The sequence below is a fragment of the Balaenoptera physalus genome (genome assembly GCF_965194825.1).
Source record: "Balaenoptera physalus genome assembly, chromosome: 2".
Taxonomy (NCBI): domain Eukaryota; kingdom Metazoa; phylum Chordata; class Mammalia; order Artiodactyla; family Balaenopteridae; genus Balaenoptera; species Balaenoptera physalus.
Window position 1 is genome coordinate 59,997,585 of NC_138883.1, and position 25,930 is coordinate 60,023,514.

At 37.5% G+C, this 25,930-nt stretch overlaps 2 protein-coding genes across 12 annotated transcripts in view; one reads left to right on the plus strand and one right to left on the minus strand.

The window, feature by feature from the left end:
- Positions 1–4: 4 nt before the first annotated feature.
- On the plus strand, positions 5–14,414 carry TRAPPC6B (trafficking protein particle complex subunit 6B). Of its 6 annotated transcripts, XM_082452302.1 has the most exons (7): positions 128–228; positions 1,095–1,189; positions 8,710–8,777; positions 9,519–9,636; positions 10,595–10,678; positions 12,393–12,486; positions 13,219–14,414. In XM_082452302.1, the coding sequence occupies exons 3-7, from the start codon at positions 8,743–8,745 to the stop codon at positions 13,248–13,250; spliced, it is 363 nt and encodes a 120-aa protein (XP_082308428.1). In that variant the 5' UTR covers positions 128–228; positions 1,095–1,189; positions 8,710–8,742; the 3' UTR covers positions 13,251–14,414. The 6 variants fall into 6 exon arrangements, with proteins under 6 accessions (XP_082308430.1, XP_082308426.1, XP_082308428.1 ...); XM_082452304.1 differs by lacking the exons at positions 128–228; positions 1,095–1,189 and adding an exon at positions 5–113; XM_082452300.1 differs by lacking the exon at positions 1,095–1,189 and having other exon boundaries at positions 103–228.
- Positions 3,513–25,930, minus strand: part of GEMIN2 (gem nuclear organelle associated protein 2) — a 39,908-nt gene continuing 17,490 nt past the window's right edge. For 2 of the 6 annotated variants that reach the window (XM_082452240.1, XM_082452238.1), the window contains one exon: positions 20,525–20,945. In XM_082452240.1, the coding sequence (XP_082308366.1) occupies positions 20,906–20,945 (40 nt within the window). In that variant the 3' untranslated portion in view covers positions 20,525–20,905. Of the gene's footprint in view, positions 4,487–20,524; positions 20,946–25,930 lie in introns of those variants that run through there. The other 4 variants (XM_082452237.1, XM_082452241.1, XM_082452239.1 and 1 more) reach the window with 4 other exon arrangements.

The window sequence follows — 25,930 nt, forward strand, 5'->3', positions numbered from 1 at the left end:
CAATGAAAAGTCCGCCAGACGGTCGCTTCCCTCCCCGATTAGCTGCGGGTGGCTAGGCTCCGCTTCTAGCGCAGAGCCGGGGCGGATTTGAGAGTCCCTGGGTTCTCGGAGAGGTGGGTTCGCGGGCCGGCTCTTCTGGCGGGGAGAGTGGAGTTTTCCAGCCCTTTTAACCTGTATATGATGGCCTCTTATCGTTTTACAACCTGTTCCCCTCAGAGTACGGTGCAGGCGAGTCTTTTTTCCCTTTTTCCCGGGTAAATGATTTGATTAGGACAGGGTGCGGCCGTTCTGGTGGTGCGCATGCCCAGAGAGGCAGTGGGAGGGGCGCAGGCTTCTCTTGACTCGGTTAAGCTCAAATGAGCAGAGGGAAGCGAAAAGTGAAGGAAGAGGAAAAGTCATTCATTATAATAGCTAACAAGTGCTTTGTGCTGTACTCCGTGAAACACTTCACGTGCTTTATCCCCTACAAATCAAAAGCTTGAATAAACTGCCTGTTATTACTGATAAGGAAATACCGTAACTGTCCCCAGGTCACGCTGGCCCAGAATCATCATACGATCGATCAGACTATGTGCAAGGCTTTACTACAAGAAAAAAAGCGACGGTGAGACAGACGAGACGGGCATTAGCCTCTACACCGGCCTAGAGCTGGTTGGTTTAAAATACGGTCTGGGGGAGCAGCGCTACTGTTAGTTGTGTGTGTGTCGTCCACCTTCTGGTTCTGCTCTACCCGCACTGCCAACGTGAGAACCGGTTTTGTTCCAGAAAGGTATTTGTAAATTGTAGCTCAGAAAGCATTTTCCCACAGCAACAATATTATCAATAATCTTTGTGTTCTCATCCTCCATCTGTAGGCAGGCATACTTGCACCAAGCATTAGCAGGCCAACGGTATTTAATCCGAGTTACCATTTTAATTCATCCAACAATCCTTAAAAGCTCTTACTGTGTTAAGCTAGACTCTGTGGAAAAAGCCTAGAAACAAGATAACTGTGGTTCCTGCTGCCATGGAGTTTGTAGGCTCCTCAGGGAGCAAAGATCATTCATGTACTTATTCATTCAACAAATATTTATGGAACGCCTACTTTTTGCCAGGCACTATTCTAGGCACTTGGATAGTCAGTGTACAGTAAAGATATCTGCACACAAGGAGCGTGGCCTCAGGAAGAGTGAGGAGACAGACGATAAGCGTAAGTAAATTACATAGCATGATGGAAATGGGTTAAGTGCTATACAAAAAAGCAGAAGTAAGGCTGGATAAGAAGGATGAGTGTTGATAAATAATTATATGATTCTGGGACTTCCCTGGTGGTCCAGCGGTTAAGACTCCGTGCTTCCACTGCAGGGGGCTCTGGTTCGACCCCTAGTTTGGGAACTAAAATCCTGCATGCAGCGTGGTGTGGGAAAAAAAAAAAATTACATGATTCTGATTGTGAGCATACTTTGTCTCATTGATCCTTATTACAATCCTGTGTAGTAGGCAGTACATGAAACCTGAGAATGTGGTAATAGTACCACGAAGTGTAACAATGTTTCCATGGGAGATGCTTCTAGAGTTAGCCAAAAACGTAGGATCTATTCTTGCTTACGTAGACTCTATTACTAAGATCCTGGGAAATTTAACATAGTCTAATTTATGGGGGATAATCAGTAGGCTGCCATGTTCAACATTTAGTAATGCTCAATTAATATTAGTTTCCCCTTCAGTCTCCAAAATATCCAAAGAACACCATGTTACTGTGGTTTGAGAAATTGACCTTGTAAGTTGCCAGTCTTTTGCTTAATCTTTGACCTTGATGGTGGTGATGAGGGAGAATGCAATTGGGACATAAAGGACCTGATTTCACATATGGGAAATTTTAGTGCTGGAAAAAAAGATTAAGATTGCAAAATACTCTTCAAAATTAGTGTTTGTTTTCAAAGGGTTAGGTGAAACTTACACGCTTGATTTTATGAGGTGATGGAAAAAACGGATCCAAACATTAGAAGGGGATATGAAAGGGTATGAAGAGTTGAGAGGTTATTGTTAACAATTTGAGAAGACTCGACATATTACTTCGGGGGAGGCAATGAATTAATTGGGGGGAAAAATATGCTTTGTAAATTACTAAGAAAAGATCTAATCATAGGCTAAGCATCACGTTTAAGACAAAGTTTGGCAAATTTAAGACGTGCATATGATCTAACATATGTATTCGCATGTCTGTAGGGGTTAAGTCCCACATCCACCATAGATTCTTATATGAACTCCGTTCCACAGTGACGTCACATTTCTGAAGTCTTTAGTTTGTATTTTCTGATTCAAATTACCTTGTTCTTTGCTTACTCCATCCTCCTTGTCCCTTGTACCCCACTCCCAGTAAACCTTCTGGTGGCCAAAACGGCTCTAAATCTTTTTGTACACCCAGGCTTAATCCAAAATGGATTGGGATAATCTCTCAATATACCTAAAGTTTATAGCCTGAAAAATGACGATTTATTCACTTTTTTAAAAAAATTATTTATTTATTTATTTAGGCTGCACCAGGTTTTAGTTTCTGCATGCGGGATCTTTAGTTCCGGCATCCAGACTTAGCTGCGGCATGCATGCGGGGGTCTAGTTCCCCAACTAGGGATGGTACCCCGGACCACTCCATTGGGAGCGCGGAGTTTTACCCACAGGACTACTAGGATAGTCCCAATATTCGCTTTTTTTTTTTTTTTTTACAACTTTTCATATTAAGCAACATATGGCAGAAGTGGAAGCTTTTGATGAAGCTAATAGAAATTCTTGTCAGTTCTAACATAGCTAAGTAACACAGAGATGGCAGCGGGAGGTCCCGTCTTATTTTACCACCTCCCCCGCCCGCCCCCTTCAATGTTGTAGGGGGAAGAAACCTTCCTCCTCTCCGGGCGCCAGCGGTTTACCCAGCGGAAGGAACTCTGTGACCATAGAGCTGGCGGAATGCCGGGGTAGAGGGGACCGGAAGTTGTTTTTTCGGCACCCCCCCCCCCCCCCGCCCAAGGGCTGGATGGGGTCTCCGGGGGCTGGGTTTGGTTCTGGCTGCTGTCAGACCCTCTCGTTCAGCCCAAGGGCTTAGTGGCCCTAGGGTGGGCTCGCCCTGGGCCCCGGCTTACTCCACTATCAGCCTTCGGGAAGCTGAGTGAATTCCTCGGTCTCCTAGCAACGAGGGACGGACTGCGGACTGAGCGAGCGGCGGCGGCGCAGCCCAAGCTGCCCAGGCGCTAGCCGGAACCCCGAGCCCGGCCCAAACGGGAGCCTAAACCCGGAGCTTGGAAGAATAAGCAGGAAATGGCGGACGAGGCGTTGTTTTTGCTTCTGCATAACGAGATGGTGTCTGGAGTGTACAAGTCCGCGGAGCAGGGGGAGGTGGTGAGTGCTGCCACACGCCCTTGAGGTCCTTTTGCGGTGACACTCCTTGTTTCCATTCAGTTTTCTTTTAACCCCTGTCCCATCGCCACTCATCGCCTCCCGAAGTGTAGGCAGATTGGTCCACCTTCAGGTATCCTAAGCCTTAGAACCTGTCAGCTGTCTTCAGTCTTTCATCCTTGTCTCTTTCGTATCTTTTACTACTTGATACCTTTTTGTCCAGTCCCGTATCTGTGTGTGGCACGCCACAGATCTTTTGTTTTGTCCCTACCATGGTTTGCGGCAGAGTTAACTGCTGATTTTGGCACCCCTACTTAATTCGGCTGTCACTTCCAGCACTTCCCAGTAGTCCAAAATAAGAGGGCTAATGAGATTTGAGGTAGAAGCAAAGGAAACTTTGCAGGTGTTCTTATAATTAGGAAACACTAATTAATTTTAAAAATATTTAGTGTCCATTATATGTCAGAGCTAGTTGCTAGGGATATAGTAATGAGCGAAACAATGGCCCCATCCTTCTGGAGGTTACTTCTAATGTGTGGTAGTCTTCATTCGCTAATTGATTCATTCAGAAAATATATTAAGCGTGTATTGTGGGCCTGACATTGTTAGATGAATAAGATAGTTAGTCCCTGCCTAACAGTCGTTGGGGAATAAGGGTTCAATGAATAATTAATGCATTGGGTGGTAATTAGATATGGAATCATGGAGTTGTAGGGTTTTATAAATGAAATATTACGAAGTCATGCTCAAGTCAGAAGCTCTAGTTTCTATAATGCTATTGATAAAGGGGTGGAAAGTGAGGGCAGGAAAAGCATCCTAGGCAAAGGTAAAAAAAGTCATAGAGGTATGAAAAAGTGCAGTGCATTTAAATATGCTTGAGTATTTCACTGTGACTAGATTGAATAGGTGGAGAGTAAGAAGTTTTGAAAGCTGAAGCTGGAAAGAGGTCTGTATGATTAAAACACATGGACCTTCTCAGTGGAGGATTTTTAAGGAGGAGAATGACATGCTCCATTTGCATTTCAGAAAGATAAACCATTATTTGGGCTGGAGAGGGAAGGTCCTTGTAGTGAGAAGACCCATTATTGCAGGAGTCCAGGCAGGAGATAATGAAGAGCTGGATAAAGAGAAGAGGAGAGAAGGTTTGAGAGATCGGAGGTAGAATCTCTAGGACTTGATTAGGTATAGGAATGAGGGTTGAAAAATTATCCCCAGGTTTTTAGCTTGAGCCACTGGGTTGGATGGAGAGGGAATAAAGAAGAAAGAGGTGATGATAATTAATTATTTTGAATAGGTTGAATTTATGGCACCTGTAGGACATTGAGGACGAGGTACTGTCAGTTTGTAAACTATAAGAAGGATACTGGCTGTTCTGGGTACTATAACAAGAATGCCATAGACTGAGTGGCTTATAAACAACAGAAATTTATTTCTCACAGTTGTGAAGGCTGAGAAGTCCAAGATCAAGGCACCAGCAGATTCAGTGTCTGGTGAAAGCCTCCTCCTGGTTCATTTATGGATGTGTTTTGGCTGTGTGCTCACATGGTGGAAGAGGCTAGCTAGCTCTCTGGGGTCTCTTTTATAAGGGCACTAATGCTATCCTTGAGGGCTCCATCCTCATGACAGAATCACCTCCCAAGGGCCCTACCTCCTAATACTATCTGGGAGTTAGGATTTCAACACGCTAATTTGGGGAGATATTAGTAGGAAGACATCAGGAAGAGTATTGGAAATGAAGCAAATTCTATTCCTTTTTTTTTTTTTTCCGGCTGCACCTCGCTGCATGTGGGATTTAAATTCCCTGACCAGGGGTTGAACCACTGGACCACCAGGGAACTCCCGAAAATTCTGTTCTCATTCAGGTCCATCTGTAATAGAGATTTTTTCCAAGTTACAAATTTTTGACTTTATCATCATCCACAAGCAATAGTTAATGTTTTGCATCTGTGCTAAGTGCTAGGTAGCAGACATTTGCTGTTTGTGCAAAGTTAGCTTTCCTTATACCCTTTTCCCCAGAGAATAATTAGCAACACACCTTTTTTATCACAAAACCTCTGCTCCCCACTCCACCACGTGTGCAATCAATTCTCTTCATTCTACTCTTTCTACTTTCTTTTCCTGTTCCAACTCTTGCCCAAGAAAACCTTTTTTAAAAATCCCTCTCTTTTTTTCCCCAATGGATTAGCTAAAATAAAACAGCTGTTCTAATCATGACTGATAATTTTGAGACATGTGCTAGTCCTATGAGAGAAAGGAAATCCATAAGTTTTGAATCATTTAAACTAAAAACAACTTTCTTTTCCTATTGCAATTTGTATATGGTGGGGAAAGAATTGTAAGTCCATATAAGCAAAAGGGATTTTTCAAAAGTTATATGGTAGTCCACAGGGGCAAGATGGGAATAAAGACACAGACCTACTAGAGAATGGACTTGAGCTTACGGGGAGGGGGAAGGGTAAGCTGGGACAAAGTGAGAGAGTGGCATGGACATATGTACACTACCAAATGTAAAACAGATAGCTAGTGGGAAGCAGCCACATAACACAGGGAGATCAGCTCCGTGCTTTGTGACCATCTAGAGGGGTGGGATAGGGAGGGTGGGAGGGAGGGAGACGCAAGAGGGAAGAGACATGAGGATATGTGTATATGTATAACTGATTCACTTTGTTATAAAGCAGAAACTAACACACCATTGTAAAGGAATTATACTCCAATAAAGATGTTAAAAAAAACAAAACAAGCAAAAGTTATGTGGTAGTCTTGATGATTAGAATCCATATTGGAGTCTAGGTGTATGAGGGTTTGTTAGTGTCTCTACTTTGAGTGTGCTTCAAATTTTTCATAGTAAAAAAATGTAGAAAAGACATAATCCTATCATACAGAAATGGTTTTTATATATCTTTTTAGACATAAAGTCATAGGTGTAAGTGAAAAAAAGGGAAAAAAACCAATGTTCTTACCTTCCCAATCAATGATTTTCAAACTGCGCTTGAAGAGGAATTAAATCTAAAAACTGAATAATTGGACATTTACCAATTTATGGAGAATAGTTTTTTTTTTAAGGTTAATGGATAAAATATTCTTAAGTTTTTCTTAAAAATTTGGTACTTTACTAGTGAGCACTCAAAGATGCCAAAGTGAATGAACAAGTGCAGCATCAGGTTTTTCCTGGGGCTTAATTCAAAAGCTCATGTGATCATAGCTAAGATTTGAGAATGTCTGCATATAAGCATATTTCCTGCTTATCAATATACTCCTGGGTGATTCTATTGATAAGAAGAGCAGGTTGTTCCACGAAGAGCATCATGACTTACAGGTACTCATTCTACCTAAGCATGTTTGGGAATGGGTGTGGAAGTCAACAGAATGGTGCTGAGTGGTCCCGTAGAGAAACAACATGATTTGGTTTTTACAAAGTCTATACCAGAAATACAGAAGATAAATCAAAGGAAGAAAAAAACTAGAGATGAGACCAGTTGGAAGGCTCTAACTGAAGACCAGGAGAGAAATGAATGCTAAGAGCTACTTAAGCAGTCAGGAGAGAGAAGACGGATTTTGAAAAGCATGTAGATAATAGGCTCCACAGGACTGCAGTGTGTGTGGAGCGTCGGGAGCAAGGAGGTGAAGAAAATGGAAGTTTTCTGGTTGTGGTAACTAGATAGATGGTGGTGCCATTGATGAAGTTAAAGAATTTTGGAGGCAGAGCAGGCTGAGAATGTTAAGACAATATCATTTGAACACGCCTAATTTGAGCGGCCTGTGGGACCTCTGGATGGCTGTGTCCACTAAAGTCTGTACTAGAAATACAGGTTTAATAGTCAGCCCCATTAGTAGCATACATGGTTCCTTAGAAGAAAGTTCAGCAAATAATGAGGCCTGTGGTGTTAGCAGGAGACAAAGGCTTCAGAATACATAAAAATTCTTGCCCTTTTGGAGCTCTGTTCTGGGCGAGGGTGGGGATGGAGGGACATGAGCAATACAAAATTAGTAAAATGTACATTAGGTTAAATGGTGAAAGAAGTTCCTTGGAGACAAGCAGGGAAGTGAGACAGAGCATCAGAATCACTTTAGGAGTGGTTCTTAAAACACAGCTCGGGGCTTCCCTGGTGGCGCAGTGGTTGAGAATCTGCCTGCTAATGCAGAGGACACGGGTTCGAGCCCTGGTCTGGGAAGATCCCACATGCCGCGGAGCAACTAGGCCCGTGAGCCACAATTACTGAGCATGCGCGTCTGGAGCCTGTGCTCCACAACAAGAGAGGCCGCGATAATGAGAGGTCCGCGCACCGCGATGAAGAGTGGCCCCCCACTTGCCGCAACTAGAGAAAGCCCTCCACAGAAACGAAGACCCAACACAGCCATAAATAATAAATAAATAAATAAATAAAAATTAAAAAAAAAAAAAGAAAAAAAAAAAAAAACACAGCTCGCTGACGCACACCTACAGTTTCTGATTCACTAAATTGGGGGTGGGATTACAGAATTTGCAGTTTTTACAAGTTCCCGTGTGATGCTGATGTTGCTAGTCTTGGGACACAATTTGAGAATTAACAAGGATAGAGAGTTTCTGAAGTGGAATGATACTGTACTTTTAAAAGGTTGAAATGCGCCTCATTGAGATGGTGACATGTGAGTGAAGACTTAAAGCGAGTGAGTTGGTCATGTGAATATCTGGAGAAAGAGCTGCCTATGCAAGAGTGCTGAGATTGGAGCCTGCCTGGCATGATTAAGAACAGCAAGGAGATCAGTGGAGCTGGATGGAGTGAGTGAAGAAGAGTAGAAGGTTGAGGCCAGAGAGGCACAGGAGTCTGGATTGTATAGGGCTTTGTAGTTCATCCAGAGAATTTTGAGTCTTCGACATAGGGGTGGTATTTAAAGCCTTAAGAGTGGATGAGATTGTCAAAGGAAGAGTGAAGCAATTGCATGATTCCAGGCATAGGAAGGTGGGGTCTAAGACATACTGAGAAATGGAAAGCTTGGATGACTCTAAGAGACATTCTGAAGCAAGGGACAATAGAACTTAGTGAAAGCACAAGGGGAATGACTGACAGAAAAAAGTCAAAAGCGATACCATGACCTCAGTTTTATAACTGAGGAGAGAAGAAGAGTTGAAAATGGAAAAATCCAGGGAAGGTGGGAAGAGTAATTGGGAAGGGGCTTTGGCATTTCTGAAAAGTAATAACAGTTCCCTGTTTATCTTATTGCCTTATGAAAATGACTAGTACTAAGAAAATTCAAGTATGACTTGTAATTCACTTTTTCTTACAATGTTTCAGTGAAAAAAGTATAATGTTTACATTCTAGCATTCTAAATATATTCAAAACTATTATTTTTTTAAATAGGAAAATGGACGCTGTATAACTAAGCTGGAAAACATGGGGTTTCGAGTGGGACAAGGATTGATAGAAAGGTGAGCAGTAAGGATTTGAAAATTTTCTTCCAGGTAGGTTATGAACAAAGACGATCCATTTCAAGACTGAATAAAACATGAGATAATTTAATTTTAATTCCCAAATTTTATTTATTCTCTGTTCTTTAATTCACAGATTGAAATTTCTTTTTAGGCCTGATGCTATTTTAACTCAGTTACCCAACTTTCATGTTTTAATATTTGAAGAAAATATGTATCTTCTATGTTTTAGACTTTTTTCCTGAAAACTTTGGTATGCTGAAACAACCATCTAAAATCTTACTGCATTTCCTACTTAAGATCTAATATGTTCTTTAACCTAAATGGAATTTTGTTTAAATGCATACCTTAGAGTCTCTATTTATGCATGTAATAATCTTTCAATTTATAGATCAATTTTTTTTAGTATTCCTTTCTCACTATCTGAAATAGTTGAACTCTGATTATATTTTATATAGCAATACCATGATTATGCTCAGATTTTTTTTCTTAATGTGCTAACTGTACCTAAAATTGCTGCGTACTGTTAGACTAATACACCTTTAGACTAATTTTAGCCCCCAAATTATATAACAGACTGTGAATCCATTGAGATGGGATCTACTTTGCTTGGTGCTTATCACTTTATGACTGTCAGTAAATGTTCAGTGCTGTTGTGACATTTGGAAATTAGTTAATAATCTGCCCCTCCTGCTTTCTTTGGAGGAAAAGTACTGTGTTACTTCTAGTTGATCTTTTTAGGTTTACAAAAGATACTGCAAGGTTCAAGGACGAGTTAGATATCATGAAGTTCATCTGTAAAGATTTTTGGACTGCAGTATTCAAGAAACAAATCGACAATCTAAGGACAAATCATCAGGTATTTAGATAAATTAAGGCCTCTTTTTTAAGTCCTTTAACTTAATATAAATGTATTTTAGTGATTTACTTATTATGTAAAACTTAATTTCTCGTCAACTTTGGAATGTTTCTCTTATATGTTATTAATACATCATTACTTTTTTCTCTAATAGGGTATAGTGAATAAAGACCAAGAGACAATTATCAGTAATTATAGCTGTCCCTTTCCCTCAATTAAATTTTAAGTTTTGAAAAGTAGCAGATACCAGAATGATATAGGTTTTATTATTTCATTATTATTACTTAGTGGTGATAATATGCAGAACCACAAATATATCACATTTGTCTGAAGGCTAATTTATAGAGCATATTTAACTCTTAAATAACTGTTGCCTGTTTAGTTGCTGTCATATTTCTTATTCTTAAAATATTTTGTTAAAATAAAAATAGGCTGCATGGAAAATCATACATAAAATAGATTTATTTTATAAAACTCAGGGAAATATTTGGAGTATATTTGGCATTTTAATAAAGTATAAAAATGAAAATAATGTATCTTGTAGCTACCAATAGAATTCACTTTTTCAGATAACAGTATCAACCTTAGCTTAGAAGTACCTGAAATGCTAATAGGAAGAAGTGACTATGATTTTTGGCTTTCTAGGTATGAGTTAATAACATATAGCTGCTAATTTCACCCGGACATGTATTTCTGATTCTTTCGCACTAGACTGTGTTCTTTAAGGATAGGAACTGTCTTAGGTATCTTTGTATCTTCAGTATCTTAAAGCATTCAATAAATATTAGTGTTATAAAATGCTGAACTCTTCAGCTTGAACATTACAAAACTTCTTCATATAAAGAAAATTTGACCAATAGAAAGGAGAGCTTTAATAACTTTAAAAATTTCTTAAATTGTTTTGAAGGGAAGAGTACAGATTACATTGACTTTGGATGTTTTTCTATTTTTGGAACAGGGCATCTACGTACTTCAGGACAACAAATTTCGCCTGCTTACTCAAATGTCTGCAGGAAAACAGTATTTAGAACATGCATCAAAGGTATTTAATGGAATAGAAGATTGGGGTTTTTTTATTATGAAAAAAGTAGAACCATAGGGAAAAGTACAATGCCAATCATAACAGACTTTCGAATTCAAAATATGTTTTTAAATTGTTCCTTTTGTTTAAACACTTTTCAATGAAATAGGAGGTGTTCATCATATTGAAACAACTTACATTAACCTGTACCTAAGTAGGCTTATGATGACCAATTAAAGAAACACTATAGTTTAAATGCCATTAAAAATGTAGATTAATGGTAGATTCTCAAATATAGCATGGATACATCAGAAAAGATACTCAAGCTTAAAAAACCTGGTATTAGCTATGCAGAATTATTCGCCTCAGAGTTCATATTTACAATCTCCAGTAAATTAAAAAAATTATTTTTAATATAATTAACATTTGTTCCTAAGAATACATGTTTTGTGTTAAGTATATCTGTGTTTCATGTATTTTTTTTCAGTCTCAGGTAGGAATCAATAAATAGACCAGATGTATTAAAGAAAAGCTGACAAGTTTTAATGTAAGGGTTCCTTTGAAGTGGTTAAAATATCTCGGGCAAGCGTAGCTCCAGTGGCGCAATCAGTTAGTGTGCAGTACTTATAAAATATCTTGGGCAGTATGTATAAGCCGCTGTTTATCTGTAAAATCTGTCCATACCTAAATTATCTAACACAAAGGCAGTTTGGTGTAGTGGAAAGAGTATGGACTTGGGACCAAATAAATCTAGATTTTAAGCTAACTCCACAACTTATAGGTTTGTGACATTGGGTAAGTTACATAACCCCTCTGGACCTTAGTATCCTTATTAATAAAATTGATTATAATAATACCTATATTATAAAGAATCTCTAGGTTCTCTCCCAGCTTACAATTTCATGACTCCATATCTGATTACTTACCAGTACCCATTTATTTATATTAATTATAAAATAATATTCTATATTATTCATAGATACATAGTAGTGTTGTTGAATATCATGCAAAATGTAGATAATAAAAAATTCCTTGGATTATTTGATTTTTGGTTCTCATTTTTGTCCTGGCTGTCTCTGCTGTGGCATAGTCCCATTTCCCTTCCTTGTTTCCATATGACAGGGTTTCTCAACACTGGCGCTTTGATATTTTAAACTAGGTAAGTCTTTGTTTTGGCAGGCTATAAGTCTTGAACAAGTCAGGATTCTTGGTTGTAAAAAGCAGAAACCAATTTTGATTGAATGGAATAATAATTAGTTAGCTTACAGAACTGATGGGAAGGCTCAGAAAACAGGCAAGAACCATGGGAGCAGGAGTTCCCTCGTGGTCTAGTGGTTAGGATTTGGGGCTTTCACTGCTATGGCCCAGGTTCAATCCCTGGTCGGGAACTGTGATCCCTTAAGCCGAGCAACATGGCGTGGCCAAAATTAAAAAGAACCATGGGAGGTTAAAGCAGCCAGAAAGCCCAAATCACTCCACAAGGAGGGTCTATTTAGAACCCTTCAGGCAGCACTGAAGGTAGACACAAACCACCTCTGCTGCCTCTGGAACTAATTCTAACCTGTTTCCAGCTTGTTTTTGTCACAATCAGAATTTTCAATGATTTGAAAAATTCTTCCACAACCCTTTTTTAAACAGCAATGACTTATTAATATCAAGGTTTAACTATCATTTATCAATAGCTTTACTATCTTAGTAAATCCTTAATATATTTTACACTTTTTTTTCTTTTTAGTACTTAGCATTTACATGTGGCTTAATCAGAGGTGGCTTATCAAACTTGGGGATAAAAAGTATTGTAACAGCTGAAGTATCTTCAATGCCTGCCTGTAAGTTGAATTCACATTTCTTACAAATGTTTTTAGCAATTATTTTTCAGGTCTGGTGTTTTTTTGTTTGTTTCTTGTTTTTGTTACTTAGAGAACATTTAAAATGCTAAAACCATTTCATTTTACTTTCATCAAATTTTAACATTTAATGTAGTAATATGTAGCATACTTATATTCACAGTCAATGATTTTTTAATTCACAGTAGACAGTGATTTAAGAAAACGTGCTAAGGAAATCCAAATTTATAAGACAACTTAAGGAATGATTCTTAACTCTTAAAGGAAAATTTTCTGCAGTATTCTTTTAAGATAGCAAATTTCCTTAATTTTTTTAAACAGTTTTCTAGAAAATATCTATTATATAAAGCTAAATAAAGCCAACTAGTCTTTTATTGCTAAACTCCTTTCCAAAGATCTTTCCACCAGAGCTACCAACCAAGAATAAAATGGCTTTGAGCATCACTGTATTTCCTTTCTATTCACAATAATTAGCAATGAAATACCTAAAATGTAGGAATCACAGAGAAACAAAGGTAGTCATTCACAAACCAGATAATCATCTCATAAAAACGAAATTGACTTTATCAAATATTGTGAAGAGTGTGAAAAGTTGTTTGATGTAGCAAGTTTCTTGATTGAAACTACTTACTAAATGAAGCAGGAAATTGATGTTCAGGCCTGTTTTCCTTGTACCTTAAATCAAAGAATGATTTTTCATGTTTTCTTTTTTAGGTAAATTTCAAGTGATGATACAGAAGCTATAGAAACTACTGAAATGCAAGGCTTCAATAGTGTAAAGAGATAAATTATTCCTGTATAAAGTATTTCAAGTAGCAATGATTTAATTACATTGTTGGACATTTGTATTGATATAAGCTATTTGCTAACTTATATAATGAAAGATGCACTCTTAAGCAGGAGTAAGGGTGTATTTTATCAATTTAACACAGACCTTAAAGCAGGTAAAGAAACATTCTACTGTAACACACACTTTACTGAAACTATTCAGAATGAAAACCTAATTTCAAATAAGTAAACACCAATGCAGGACCCTTATTTAAACATTCTTATTTGCTTAGAGTGATACGTATTTAACCAGAGATGAAGAAACAAAACTCAGGGTTTGGTAAATTAGCATAAAGAAAGTATGTACCAATCAGAATCTTTTTGGTAAGAATGCACAAATTTTGGTTTTGTTTTATGAATTTGTTTTAGTTATTTAAAAAAAGCAAATAGTACACTAAAATTTAAACTTAATTATTATTTTATTGCTTATAATTTATTTCTATTAAGAATCTTTATGCTTGTATAAGGATTTCATTATATACATTGTGTGTGTGTTGTGTGTGTATGGTATATATATCATATTTAACTGCCTAAATTGCTTAAAAACTTTATTTCACTTTAATAGAATTCAGTTCTTGAGAGCTCCATTAATGTAATGAAGTGAAATATAGATCTAGATAAAGTGAGATATAGATGTGAATTCAGTGACTGCAGGGCCAAAGAATATTAGGTATTTGAGGAAGGAATTTTTATACTTACTCCTGTTACAGTCTTGACTTTCAATTTCTCTCTCCATGTGTGGAAGTGCTGGTGAAGATTCTAACATCTTTATCTTTTTTCCCCTTATTTAGTCTTCCCCAAGGGCATAGGGGTGGATGATTGGATTAGTCACACCAACATTCATGGGACCATATCTTCTCAGTGGGTTGGGGTCAGTGCTCATCTAGTGTATCATCTCTCACCTCCTCTCCCATCTGATGACCATGAAAGGACAAGCATGGAGATGAAAGCTATCATACTGAGGAAAGCAGGGTACACAGATAGAAAGTACCTGAATTGTGCTTCTGAATTAACCAATCCTGGAATTGCTTCACCTCTGGACTTTTTGTTATGTGAGATAATAAATTCCTTATATTGTTCAATCTACGTTTTGGTTGTGTATTTTGTTACTTGTAGCCAAAAAGAAGTCTCTCTTAGTAGAGACGAGGGGAAAGTTAGGTTATACAAAAAACAGTATGGGAATATTGAATTTCCTTTTTTTCTGTAGGGGGAGGGGAAGACATTTAAAGGTTTACATTTAAAACAGTAAAGCCACAAAGGGCTACAGAAAATATGAGGTTAGTTTTATGATCTTGTAGTAGAGAAGGCCTTTTCAAGACATGCAGAAAATCATAAAGGAAAATAGTAGAAAAAAATAACTTATCTTCAACAAATGGTACTGGGAAAACTGAATATCCACATGCAAAAGAATAGAACTGGACCCTTACACCATACACAAAAATCAACTTACAAGTGCATTTAAGACTTAAGACATGCAGAAAATCATAAAGGAAAATAGTAGAAAAAGATAACATATCTTCAACAAATGGTACTGGGAAAACTGAATATACACATGCAAAAGAATGGAACTGGACCCTTAGACCATACACAAAAATCAACGTATAAGTGCGTTTAAGACTTAAGACCTGAAACTTTAAAACTCCAAGAAGAAAATAGGAGAAAAGCTTTATAATATTGGTCTTAGCAATGATTTCTTGGATTTGACACCAAAAGCACAGGCAACAAAAGCAAAAATAATAGACAAGTGGGACTATGTCAAACTAAAAAGCTGCATAGCAAAGGAAACAACAGAGTGTAAAGGTAGCCTATGGAATGGGGAAAATAGTTGCAAACCATGTATCTGGTAAGGGGTTAATACCTAAAGTACACAAGGAACTAAAACTCTAGCAAAAACCCCAAATAACCCAATTAAAAAATGAACGAAGCACTGAAATAGACATTTCTCCGAAGAATACATACAAATGGCCAACAGGTATATGAAAAGATGCTCAGTATCATAACTAATGAGGGAAATGCAAATCAAAACCACCATTAGTTACCACCCCACACCCATTAGGATAGCCATTACAAAACAAACAAAAAAAAACCCCCCAAAACCAGAAAATAAATGTTGGCAAGGATGTGAAGAAATTGGAACCCTTGTGCATTCTCAGTGGGAATGTAAAATGATATAGCCACTAGGGAAAAAGAGTATAAAGATTCCACAAAAATTTAGAACTAGAACTACTATATGACCCAGCAATCCCACTTGAGAGTATTCAAAAGAATTGAAATCAGGATCTTGAAGGGTTATTTGCACTCCCATGTCCACTGCAGCATTATTAACAAGAGCCAAGAAGTGTAAACAACCTAAATGTCCATTGTATAAGGATTTGCACTATTTGGTTGTGTTCACTATGGCACTTGATTTGTACTGGCATGCAAGGAAATACTGTGCAGCCAGTAAAAAGGATGAAAGAGATCTACATGTATTTGCTTACATGGAATGATGTTAATTGGTATTAAGAGAAAACAGTTTGTTACAGGATACTGCACATGCAATATATAAAATATACATTATGGGGACTTCCCTGGTGGTCCAGTGGTTAAGATTCCGTGCTCCCAATGCAGGGGGCACGGGTTTGATCCTGGATTGAGGAACTAAGGTCCCACATGCTGCAGTGAGGCCAAAGTACATATATATCTATATCTATATCTATATCTATAAATATATATTATATATAAATATATATAAATATATAAAATATATATATACATTATGAATATAAATACACACGATTGTGAGCATATCAAAAAGACTTGAAAGTTACAAGTAAATTGTGCATTAGATTATTTTAAAGTAATCCCATAATAAAGATACTTTTATTTGGGTATCCTTTTGTACAACCTTATATCTTAATTATAGTCATCAACAGCCCTAAGTGAACAGTAAACTTGTGTTGAAGAGCAGATGTATGTTTCAAAAGTAAAAACTACACTGTACGAATGACAAACTATGAGGACAGCATTTATAAACTATTTAGTCAGTGGCCTATGCTAACCATAATGACATAGTTCAATCCCTTGTGTCTACCAGTCAAACCTCATTAAGGGAATTTAAGCCTGGAGATGTCATCAGAACCTGCCTTGGTCCATTTGGGCTGCTATAACAGAATACCACAGATTGGTCAGTTTATGAAACACAAATGTATTTCTCACAGTTCTGGAGGCTGGGAAGTCCAAGATCAAGGCGCCTGTAGATTTGGTGTCTGGTGAGGGCCTGCTTCTTGGTTCACAGACAGATGTCTTTTGACTGTGTCCTCACTTCGCAGAACGGAACTAGCTAACCCTCTGAGGTCTCTTCTACAAAGGCAGGAGGGCTCTGCCCTTATGACCTAATAATCACTTCCCAAAGGCTCTGCCTCCTAATACTATCACCTTGAGGGTTAGGTGAATATATGCATTTTGGGGGAACACAAATATTCAGTCCACAGCAGAACCCAACATACAATGACTAAAGGGAAACAAAATCCTACAGCCAAGGTTACATGGTGAATTGTTTCCGAGTCTTACTAGAATATAGCTGTAGGATGGGAGTTCAACTCAGCCCTGGGTAAGCATCAAACTGATTACAGAAACTGGGATTGGCACAAATTTTGGGGTCATCAGAGTTAAGAAAGAAACTGGATAGAACCTGCTAAAGTTTTTCAAAGCGCTCTTTGAAAAATGAGTACTGTGATCAGATACATTTTATTCATCCTCTTTTGTCAACTTTATTTAATGCACATGAATGGCATGTTACAAGTTCTGAAAAATCAATAATCAGCTTAATTTTGTTTAGTATTTGATTAAAGTACCATTTTTTTCAAGAAACACTAAAGTTCACATAAATCAATATTCTAAGGCATATTATTTAGGAAACATTATTTTTAAAAATCTGGTAGGAATTTGGTAATATGTATAAGAAAATATAATCTTAAAATGGACACAGGTCAACTTGATCTTTCTCAATAATTTCTAACACGTTTTTATATCCTTGTCCCCAGGTGGCAAAACTGATAACCTGAACCACTTTTCATCTAATTTGGCCTCTAACTGGCTTATTCTGCTAAGAGACACAGATGAAATAATCTTATTTTAAAAAGGAGAAATGAATACAACTTTAATAAAAGTATTACTGCAAGTTAATAAATGCATAATGGCCTCCTGCCCAAAAGAAGTAATGAATCTTTTACGTGAAAACAAATACAGGAGCAATCTAATTTATTTGGTCCATGCTCGCACAGACCTGATTAAACTACCATTTGGTAGCTATTATTTTCAAAATAACTACCTCTAAATTCTGTATTTAAAATGTGTAATTTCTCAATGGACTTAAAGCTTTCTACCTGTGATAACAGTTGGAAAGATTTTCCTCTTCAATTTCTCATTAAAATCAGAAGATACTTTTAATTGTGAAAGGCTCGATAAACCCTAAAGCTACTGATATATTGGTAGTCTGCATATTTACAATTACATTAGTGGTTTATAATATTTTTTATTTCTACATTCCTGAAAAATATCCTTATGCCAAGTTGAGTTACTAGAAAAATAAGTTCTCAGTTAAATAGTAGAGATCCTACAGCTTGCTGGAAAATAGAGATGTAACTGCATTCAAATAATTTCTTATACCACTTGTCTTCTGTACATGCAAAATTGCCTTCTTTTTTATGTTTCTAGTCCTCAGGAAAGTTAATTCTTCTGTGTGAGTAGTGAACATAACCACATGCTCACCCGCTAGCTATGGAAGAGTTACACAAAAGTTAAAACAATAAATTGACACTTTACCTTTATTAAATCAGTCCCTAGCCCCACCCCCTAAAGATCAAATCAGCAAAGAATATGAAGCTATAACAAGGCTACTTGTGGTATTGGTTGGAAATCTAAACTCTTTATGGTAGACACAGCTGGCTGCCTACCCAATAGCCCCTCTCCCCTGTTCTAACAGAACCGTCTTTGGTAGGAGTGCTCACCTAAAAAATTACATTTTCCAGCTTTCTTTATAAGTAGAAAATGTCATAACTCTGGTAAATGAAATATAAGTTGAGGGTTTCTTGTAACACTTTTCTCCCCTGACATGACAACAAGAAGTGGTGGTACCTTTTTATCCTCCCTGGAATGTAGATTCGAAGTAAGAGATAAAGCAACCAGATCATGACTAAAAAGATGAAAGCTATACACTAACGTTGACGAAGGAGAAATCTGGATGCAGCCTAGGATATTTAAGATATTGGACAGCTGCTGTCCCAGCCCTGAATTTCTCAAACCAGAATCAGTTTATGAGAAACAAAAATAAATCCCTAATTTTTAAAACCTCACTTAAGTCAAGTTTCAAATGCAATATTAACTGATAGACTCATGACTTGCAACCCAACTCCTGGGAACTTACGGTCAAAGTAAGGAAAGAGTTATGTACGTACAGGTATTCACGGTAGCATTTTCTATATTGAATTAACAGTGAAAACAGATTAGATATCCAACAATGAGAGAATGTTTAAATTATGGTAAAATAGAACTTAGACTACTAGGCTGCCATTTAAAAATCAGCTTTTTGAAGACATAATAGTAGAAAAGATTCAAATATAAAATTACATCTGTTTCTTTCATAAGTAGCGGAAAAACTATTGGTTGCCTGATCAACAGTTATTCCCAATCCCCTTTTCCTTTTCCATCTCCCATTAGAAAGACCGGAAAAGCTTACAATTTCATTTCCCCACTTTTCTTGGGGCTAGAGGTAATAATTTTATACACTCATGGCCAACAGGTGAACACAAATCCACTGTGGATATCTGGAGAAGGTTTTGCTTTTATGAGAAAAGGAACAGATGTGGAAGGCTCTGCCTCCTTCCCCCCTTTTCCTGTCTTGAATACAGACACGTTGCTCTGCACTGCAGTGGCCATCTTACCATGAGGGAAAAGCTAAAAGACTCTCAGAGACCTTGGTATCGTGGAGTCACTGAACCAACGCCAGCTCCTCTAGACTTCCTGTTATGAGAGAAAAATAAATCCCTATTTGAAAAATCATTGCTACTTGGATCTTCTGTTGCTTAAAGTAGGAAACATTCCTACCTGATATAGAAATAGGTAAACTGGGACTTCCCTGGTGGTGCAGTGGTTAGGAATCCACTTGTCAATGCAGGGGACACGGGTTCAATCTCTGATCCGGGAAGATCCCCCATACCGCGGAGCAACTAAGCCCATGCGCCACAACTACTGAGCCTGTGCTCTAGAGCCCGTGGTCCACAACTACTGCAGCACGCGCACCCTACAGCCCGCATGCTGCAACTACTGAGCCCACATGCCTCAACTACTGAAGCCTGCGTGCTCTAGGGCCCACGTGCCTCAACTACTGAGCCTGCGTGCTGCAACTACTGAAGCCATGCACCTAGAGCCCATGCTCCGCAACGAGAAGCCATTGCAATGAGAAGCCCAGGCACCGCAGCGAAGAGTAGCCCCCGCTCGCCGCAACTAGAGAAAGCCTGCGCACAACAATGAAAACCCAACACAGCCAAAAAAAAAAAAAAAAAAAAAGAAAGAGATAAATTGTAAGTGATATGAATAAAAGATGTGACAGGAAAATTAAAACAGTCGACCTTTTAGGGTACTACTGAAAATTACTTGTAAAGAAAACGTTTTGTTTATATAAGAAAACATTTAGGGGCTTCCCTGGTGGTGCAGAGGTTAAGAATCCGCCTGCCTATGCAGGGGACACGGGTTCAAGCCCTGGTCCAGGAAGATCCCACATACCGCGGAGCAACTAAGCCCGTGTGCCACAACTACTGAGCCTGCACTCTAGAGTCCGCGAGCCACAACTACTGAAGCCTGTGTGCCTAGAGCCCATGCTCCACAACAAAAGAAGCCACTGCAATGAGAAGCCTGCGCACCGCAATGAAGAGTAGCCCCTGCTCGCCGCAACTAGAGAAAGCCCACGCGCGGCAACGAAGACCCAACGCAGCCAAAAATAAACAAATAAATTTATAAAAAAAAAAAAAAAGAAAGAAAGCATTCAAAAATAAAAGTATAGAGCTTAAAGGGAAAATGTTAGACTAATTTTGTTGCTGACTATGAATACACGTGCCATATAATCTAGATTATCTTAATTCTAATACTAAGGACATTTATCCATTGTCTTTTGTTTTGTTAAATAGTCAAACAAAATTTAGTAACCAAAACACATTTTCAATAGAATTTTATATGTGTATATGTAAATAAACAATGAAACAGCACCAACAACCTCTGTACAATTTCGTCATACAGTTTCTGTGCAGGATGCTTCACCAATAAATCATTCAGTTTGTTTTAAAAGCATGTGATTACAGAAAACTATTTAAATTGTTCAGCAAAAACTGGGTAACATCTTTCAAAGATACCTCAGATACTCATACCAACACAATCTATCTTCTGAATATCAACTTGAGTTGCACAGGTTAAGATGAAGACGCTTCACATAGTGTTGAAGATGTGATGCAATCTGTACTTGAACTGGCACTGCACCTCCTCAGACTCAGGCTGTCTTCATTACAAATATCTTCTATCCCTGAGAGATCAGCTATTATCAGGATGGCTCATCAGCTAAGTCACGTTGGTCAAAATACCTGGTGAAAAAAGAATTTACACAGCAAAGGAAATGATAAGCAAAACAAAAAACCCATGGACTGGGAGAAAATATTTGCAAATGATACGACCAACAAGGGTTTAATTTCCAAAACATATGAACAGCTCATACAAGTCAATAACAAAAAAACAAACAACCCAATCAAAAAATGAGCAGAAAACCTATATAGACATTTCTCCAAAGAAGACATACAGATGGCCAAAAGACACATGAAAAGATGCTCAACACTGTTAATTATTAGAGAAATGCAAATCAAAACTACAATGTGGTATCAATCACCTCACACCGATAAGAACAGCCATCATCAAAGAGTCTACAAATAACAAATGCTGGAGAGGGTGTGGAGAAAAGGGAACCCTCCTTCATTGTTGGTGGGAATGTAAATTGGTGCAGCCACTATGGAAAACAGTATGGAGGTTTCTTAAAAAACTAAAAATAGAGTTACCATATGTCTAGCAATCCTGCTCCTGGGCACATATCCAGAGAAAACTCTAATTTGAAAAGATACACATACCCCAATGTTCATAGCAGCACTATTTACAACAACCAAGACATGGAAGCAACCTAAATGTCCATCAACAGATGAATGGATAAAAAAGATGTTCTGAACACACACACACACACACACACACACACACACACACACAAATGGAATATTAGCCTTAAAAAAGAATGAAATATTGCCATTCGCAGCAGCATGGATGTACCTAGAGATCATCATACCAGGTGAAGTCAGACAGAGAAAGACAAATACCATATGATATCACTTATATGTGGAATCTAAAAAATGATGCAGGGCTTCCCTGGTGGCGCAGTGGTTAAGAATCCACCTGCCAATGCAGAGGACATTGGGTTTGAGCCCTGGTCTGGGAAGATCCCACATGCCGCAGAGCAACTAAGCCCATATGCCACAACTACTGAGCCTGTGCTCTAGAGCCAGCGAGCCACAACTACTGAAGCCTGCGCACCTAGAGCCCATGCTCTGCAACAAGAGAAGCCACCGCAATGAGAAGCCTGCGCACCGCAACGAAGAGTAGCCCCCACTCGCCGCAACTAGAGAAAAGCCCGTGCACAGCAACGAAGACCCAATGCAGCCAAAAATAATAAATAAATAAATAAATAGATTTATTAAAAAAATAAAAATAAAAAAATGATACAAATGAACTTGTTTACAAAACAGAAACAGACTCACAAACATAGAAAACAAACATAGCAACCAAAGGGGAAAGGCGGGGGAGAATAAACTAGGAGTTTGGGATTAGCAGATACCAACTACTACATACAAAATAGATAAACAAGGTCCTACTGTATAGCACTGTGAACTATATTCAATATCCTGTAATAAACTATAGGGGAAAAAAATCTGAAAAAGAATATATATATGGATAACTGAATCATGCTGTTGTACACTAGAAACTAACACAACATTGTAAATCAACTATACTCCAATTTAAAAAAATTTAATGTATACTTAAAAAATTAATTGCAGCACTACTTGTAATAGCAAAAGACCACAAACAACCCAAATATCCATCAATAAATGGACTGACTGAATGAACTACGATATATCTACACAGTGGAAGACTATGAGGCTTTTATTAAAAAAAAAAAAAAAGAGGAAAATATCTGCACTGCTACCATGTGATTTCCAGGATCTATTAAGTGAAAAAACAAGGTACAGAATGGAATGCTTAGTATGTTATGTTTTGTAGGCATCTGCAGGAATGCAGATATATTTATATATATTTGCTTATATTTTTTAAAAGAACAGTGAATGGAAGGATAAATCAAAAATTAACAATAAAATGGGTAACTACAAAAGGGAGAAAAGACGCTACAGAGGATAAAGGTGGATTCTAAAATGCTCCAAAATGTACCCTGAATTATAATTTTAACTTTGGAACAATGTAACTATTTTATGAAATTATAAAACAAGATTAAATAAAAACAGAAAATCACCAAATGAACCTTCTCCTATACTAGGTTGGTGGCATAACCACACAGAGGAGAATAATTTCAAGTGATCTTAAACATGATGTTCTGATATCCCTAGTGAGATATACCAGTGACAAAGAGAACTGCAAAGAATTTTTTAAATGTACAAAGTCAGAAAAACAAATATCGTATATTGACGCATATATGCGGAATCTGAAAAAACTGGTATAGATGATCTTATTTACAAAGCAGAAATAGAGACACAGACATAGAGAACAAATGTATGGATACCAAGGGGGAAAGGGGGGTGAGATGAATTGGGAGATTGCCATTGATATATATACACTGTTGATACTATGTATAAAATAGATAACTAATGAGAACCTACTGGATAGCACAGGGAACTCTACTCAGTGCTCTGTGGTGACCTAAATGGAAAGGAAATCCAAAAAGAGGGGATATATATATATATATATATATATATATATATACATACATACATACATATAGCTGATTCACTTTGCTGTACAATAGAAACTAACACAACATTGTAAAGCAACTATACTCCAAAAAAAAAAAGAATTCTTAAACTGATTTCAATAGTTTTATTATCAGTAATATTGTTAGTATTGTTATTCTGAAACTATTATGTGAATATTACAGGATAAAGCCAAAAATTATGTTAATATTATTAGAAACCAGAATTTTGAGCATAGAAGAACAGAAATAAAACATTAAAGAAAAATCAAGTAGTCTTAACTTAGAACTGAAAATTAATTTGAACTCATGATTTTATTTTTCTCTTTCTAAAAACTACATAACTTCCTAGCTCTGTTCAGTGAAAAAGTCTAAATGCAATGACCAAACTAATAAAAACTAGCTTTCCTAATGTCCAAATTGTGGACTCCAGACACCATTTTCTACTTTAAAACAGGAACCAGCACTCCCAGGAGAAAAGATTGATTCCAGATCTGGAGCCAAGTGTCCAAGATACATCTGAGTCATCTTGGCTCAGAAAGAGAAAGGAAGAAAGAACGTAGAAAGGAAGAAAGCCGTAAAATAAAAAAGACCACTAAGGGTATATAACAAAAAGCATAGGAATTGATCTGAGGGGCTCCCAATGTCCAAAGATGGAACAACTTGAGCATCAAAAAGAATAATGGGGGCTTCCCTGGTGGCGCAGTGGTTGAGAATCTGCCTGCCAATGCAGGGGACACGGGTTTGAGCCCTGGTCTGGGAAGATCCCACATGCCGCGGAGCAACTAGGCCCGTGAGTCACAATTGCTGAGCCTGCGCGTCTGGAGCCTGTGCTCTGCAACGAGAGGCCACGATAGTGAGAGGCCTGCACACCGCGATGAAGAGTGGCCCACACCTGCCACAACTAGAGAAAGCCCTCGCACAGCAATGAAGACCCAACACAGCCATAAATAAATAAATTAAAAAAAAAAAAAAAGAATAATGACTGCAATATCCCTTTACCTGAATGCGATGGTCAACTTTATCACCACTAAAAGTGGGACAACTAGACATTATATGCTTCCTGATGTGACACAATAGCACACATAGAGTCTTGTCAAACAAACATACACATGACATATAATCAAGCCTCTAGACCTACCTACCAGTTTACAGAAAATATGGAGGATAGATGAACCATTAAATACCATCATGAAGTTAGGTCAAAACCAAAATGTGGGAAATTTTACAAGTCAAAGGACCCGGTTTCTTCAACAAAAAAATGGCAAGAAAAACCCAAGAGGTTGATGGGGATACTTAAGAGACATATTAGACAAATGTAATGAGTGCATCGCACTTGGATCCTGATTTGAACAATTCAAATGTAAAAAGACATTCTTGGGATAATTAGGGAACATGAAACATGGACTGGACATCAGATGATACTATGGAGTTATTATTAAATTTATTAGTTATTTAATAAATTTGTGATACAAATACTACAGTCATGTGTTTTAAAAGCCCTTATCAGTTAGATACACTAAAACAGGAGAAATGACATGTCCGAGATTTGTTTAAAATACAATAACAAAACAGTTGAAACTGGGTTATGGATTTATCTTGGGGGTTTATTCTACAATATTTTTATGGTTTAAACAACTCCATAATAAGAAGCTTAAAAAAATAATGACCATTGGTAAAGCAATTAAGGCAGCTAACAGTTACTGGATCCTTTTTGAATGGGATCCCACTCATCTAACGAGGTATTTCTATGAATTAGCAGTTCTTGCCTTAAAGATACCCAAACAAACAAAACCAACAATAAAAAACCCTCTTGGGTTTTCTGTCATAACAATGACAGATATTTACATTGAAGCTGTTACTGCAAAGAGTCAAGGCCTATGTTATCTTTTTTCCAAGCTTGCTATAACCTTCTGTAAGTTTTCCTAAGTGAAGTCTACAGAACTGTCCTAGAACTTTGTCCTAGAACTTTTCTGTCCTAGAACTTTTTTCCATTTTTACCTAACTTTCTGAGGGGAAAAAAAAAAATCATGACCCAATACACTTGGACATTTCTTCTCTCATAATTGCATAATATTATAAAATATCAGTCAGATGATATATTTAAGTTTCTGGTTCCATTAAGTACTAGCTTACTGAACCATCAATTATCGATACTTAATCTTATGAACTGGTGTCCTCATCTGTAAAGGAAAAAAAACCCTGAGTTGTTTTAAGGATTAGAGATACAGTATATTTGCGCCTAGGGCAACACTGTATCCTCTCATTTAATCCTTACTACCAACAGATGAGGTAGGTATTAATTTTGTTTGTGATCAGCATAGTTAAGGGCTTAGTTCTGGAGTTTGGATCTTAGCTCTGCCATTTACTAGTTCTGTGATGGTAAGAAAGTAATTTAACCTCCCTCTGCCATGGTTTCCTCATCTGTAAACTGATAATAGTACCTACCTTCTAAGGATTAAATGAGTTCCTATTTTGAAGCACTAAGAAAAATGCCTGGCACAAATTGCCAAGTAAGTGTTATTTATCATCATTAGCATAATTACTGTAGAT

Coding starts and splice junctions, on each gene's coding strand:
- TRAPPC6B (XM_082452299.1), top strand. CDS start 3,292: ATGGCGGACGAGGCGTTGTTTTTGCTTCTGCATAACGAGATGGTGTCT. Junction 8,778..9,518: donor GGACAAGGATTGATAGAAAG/GTGAGCAGTAAG, acceptor TGATCTTTTTAG/GTTTACAAAAGATACTGCAA. Junction 10,679..12,392: donor ATTTAGAACATGCATCAAAG/GTATTTAATGGA, acceptor TTTTCTTTTTAG/TACTTAGCATTTACATGTGG.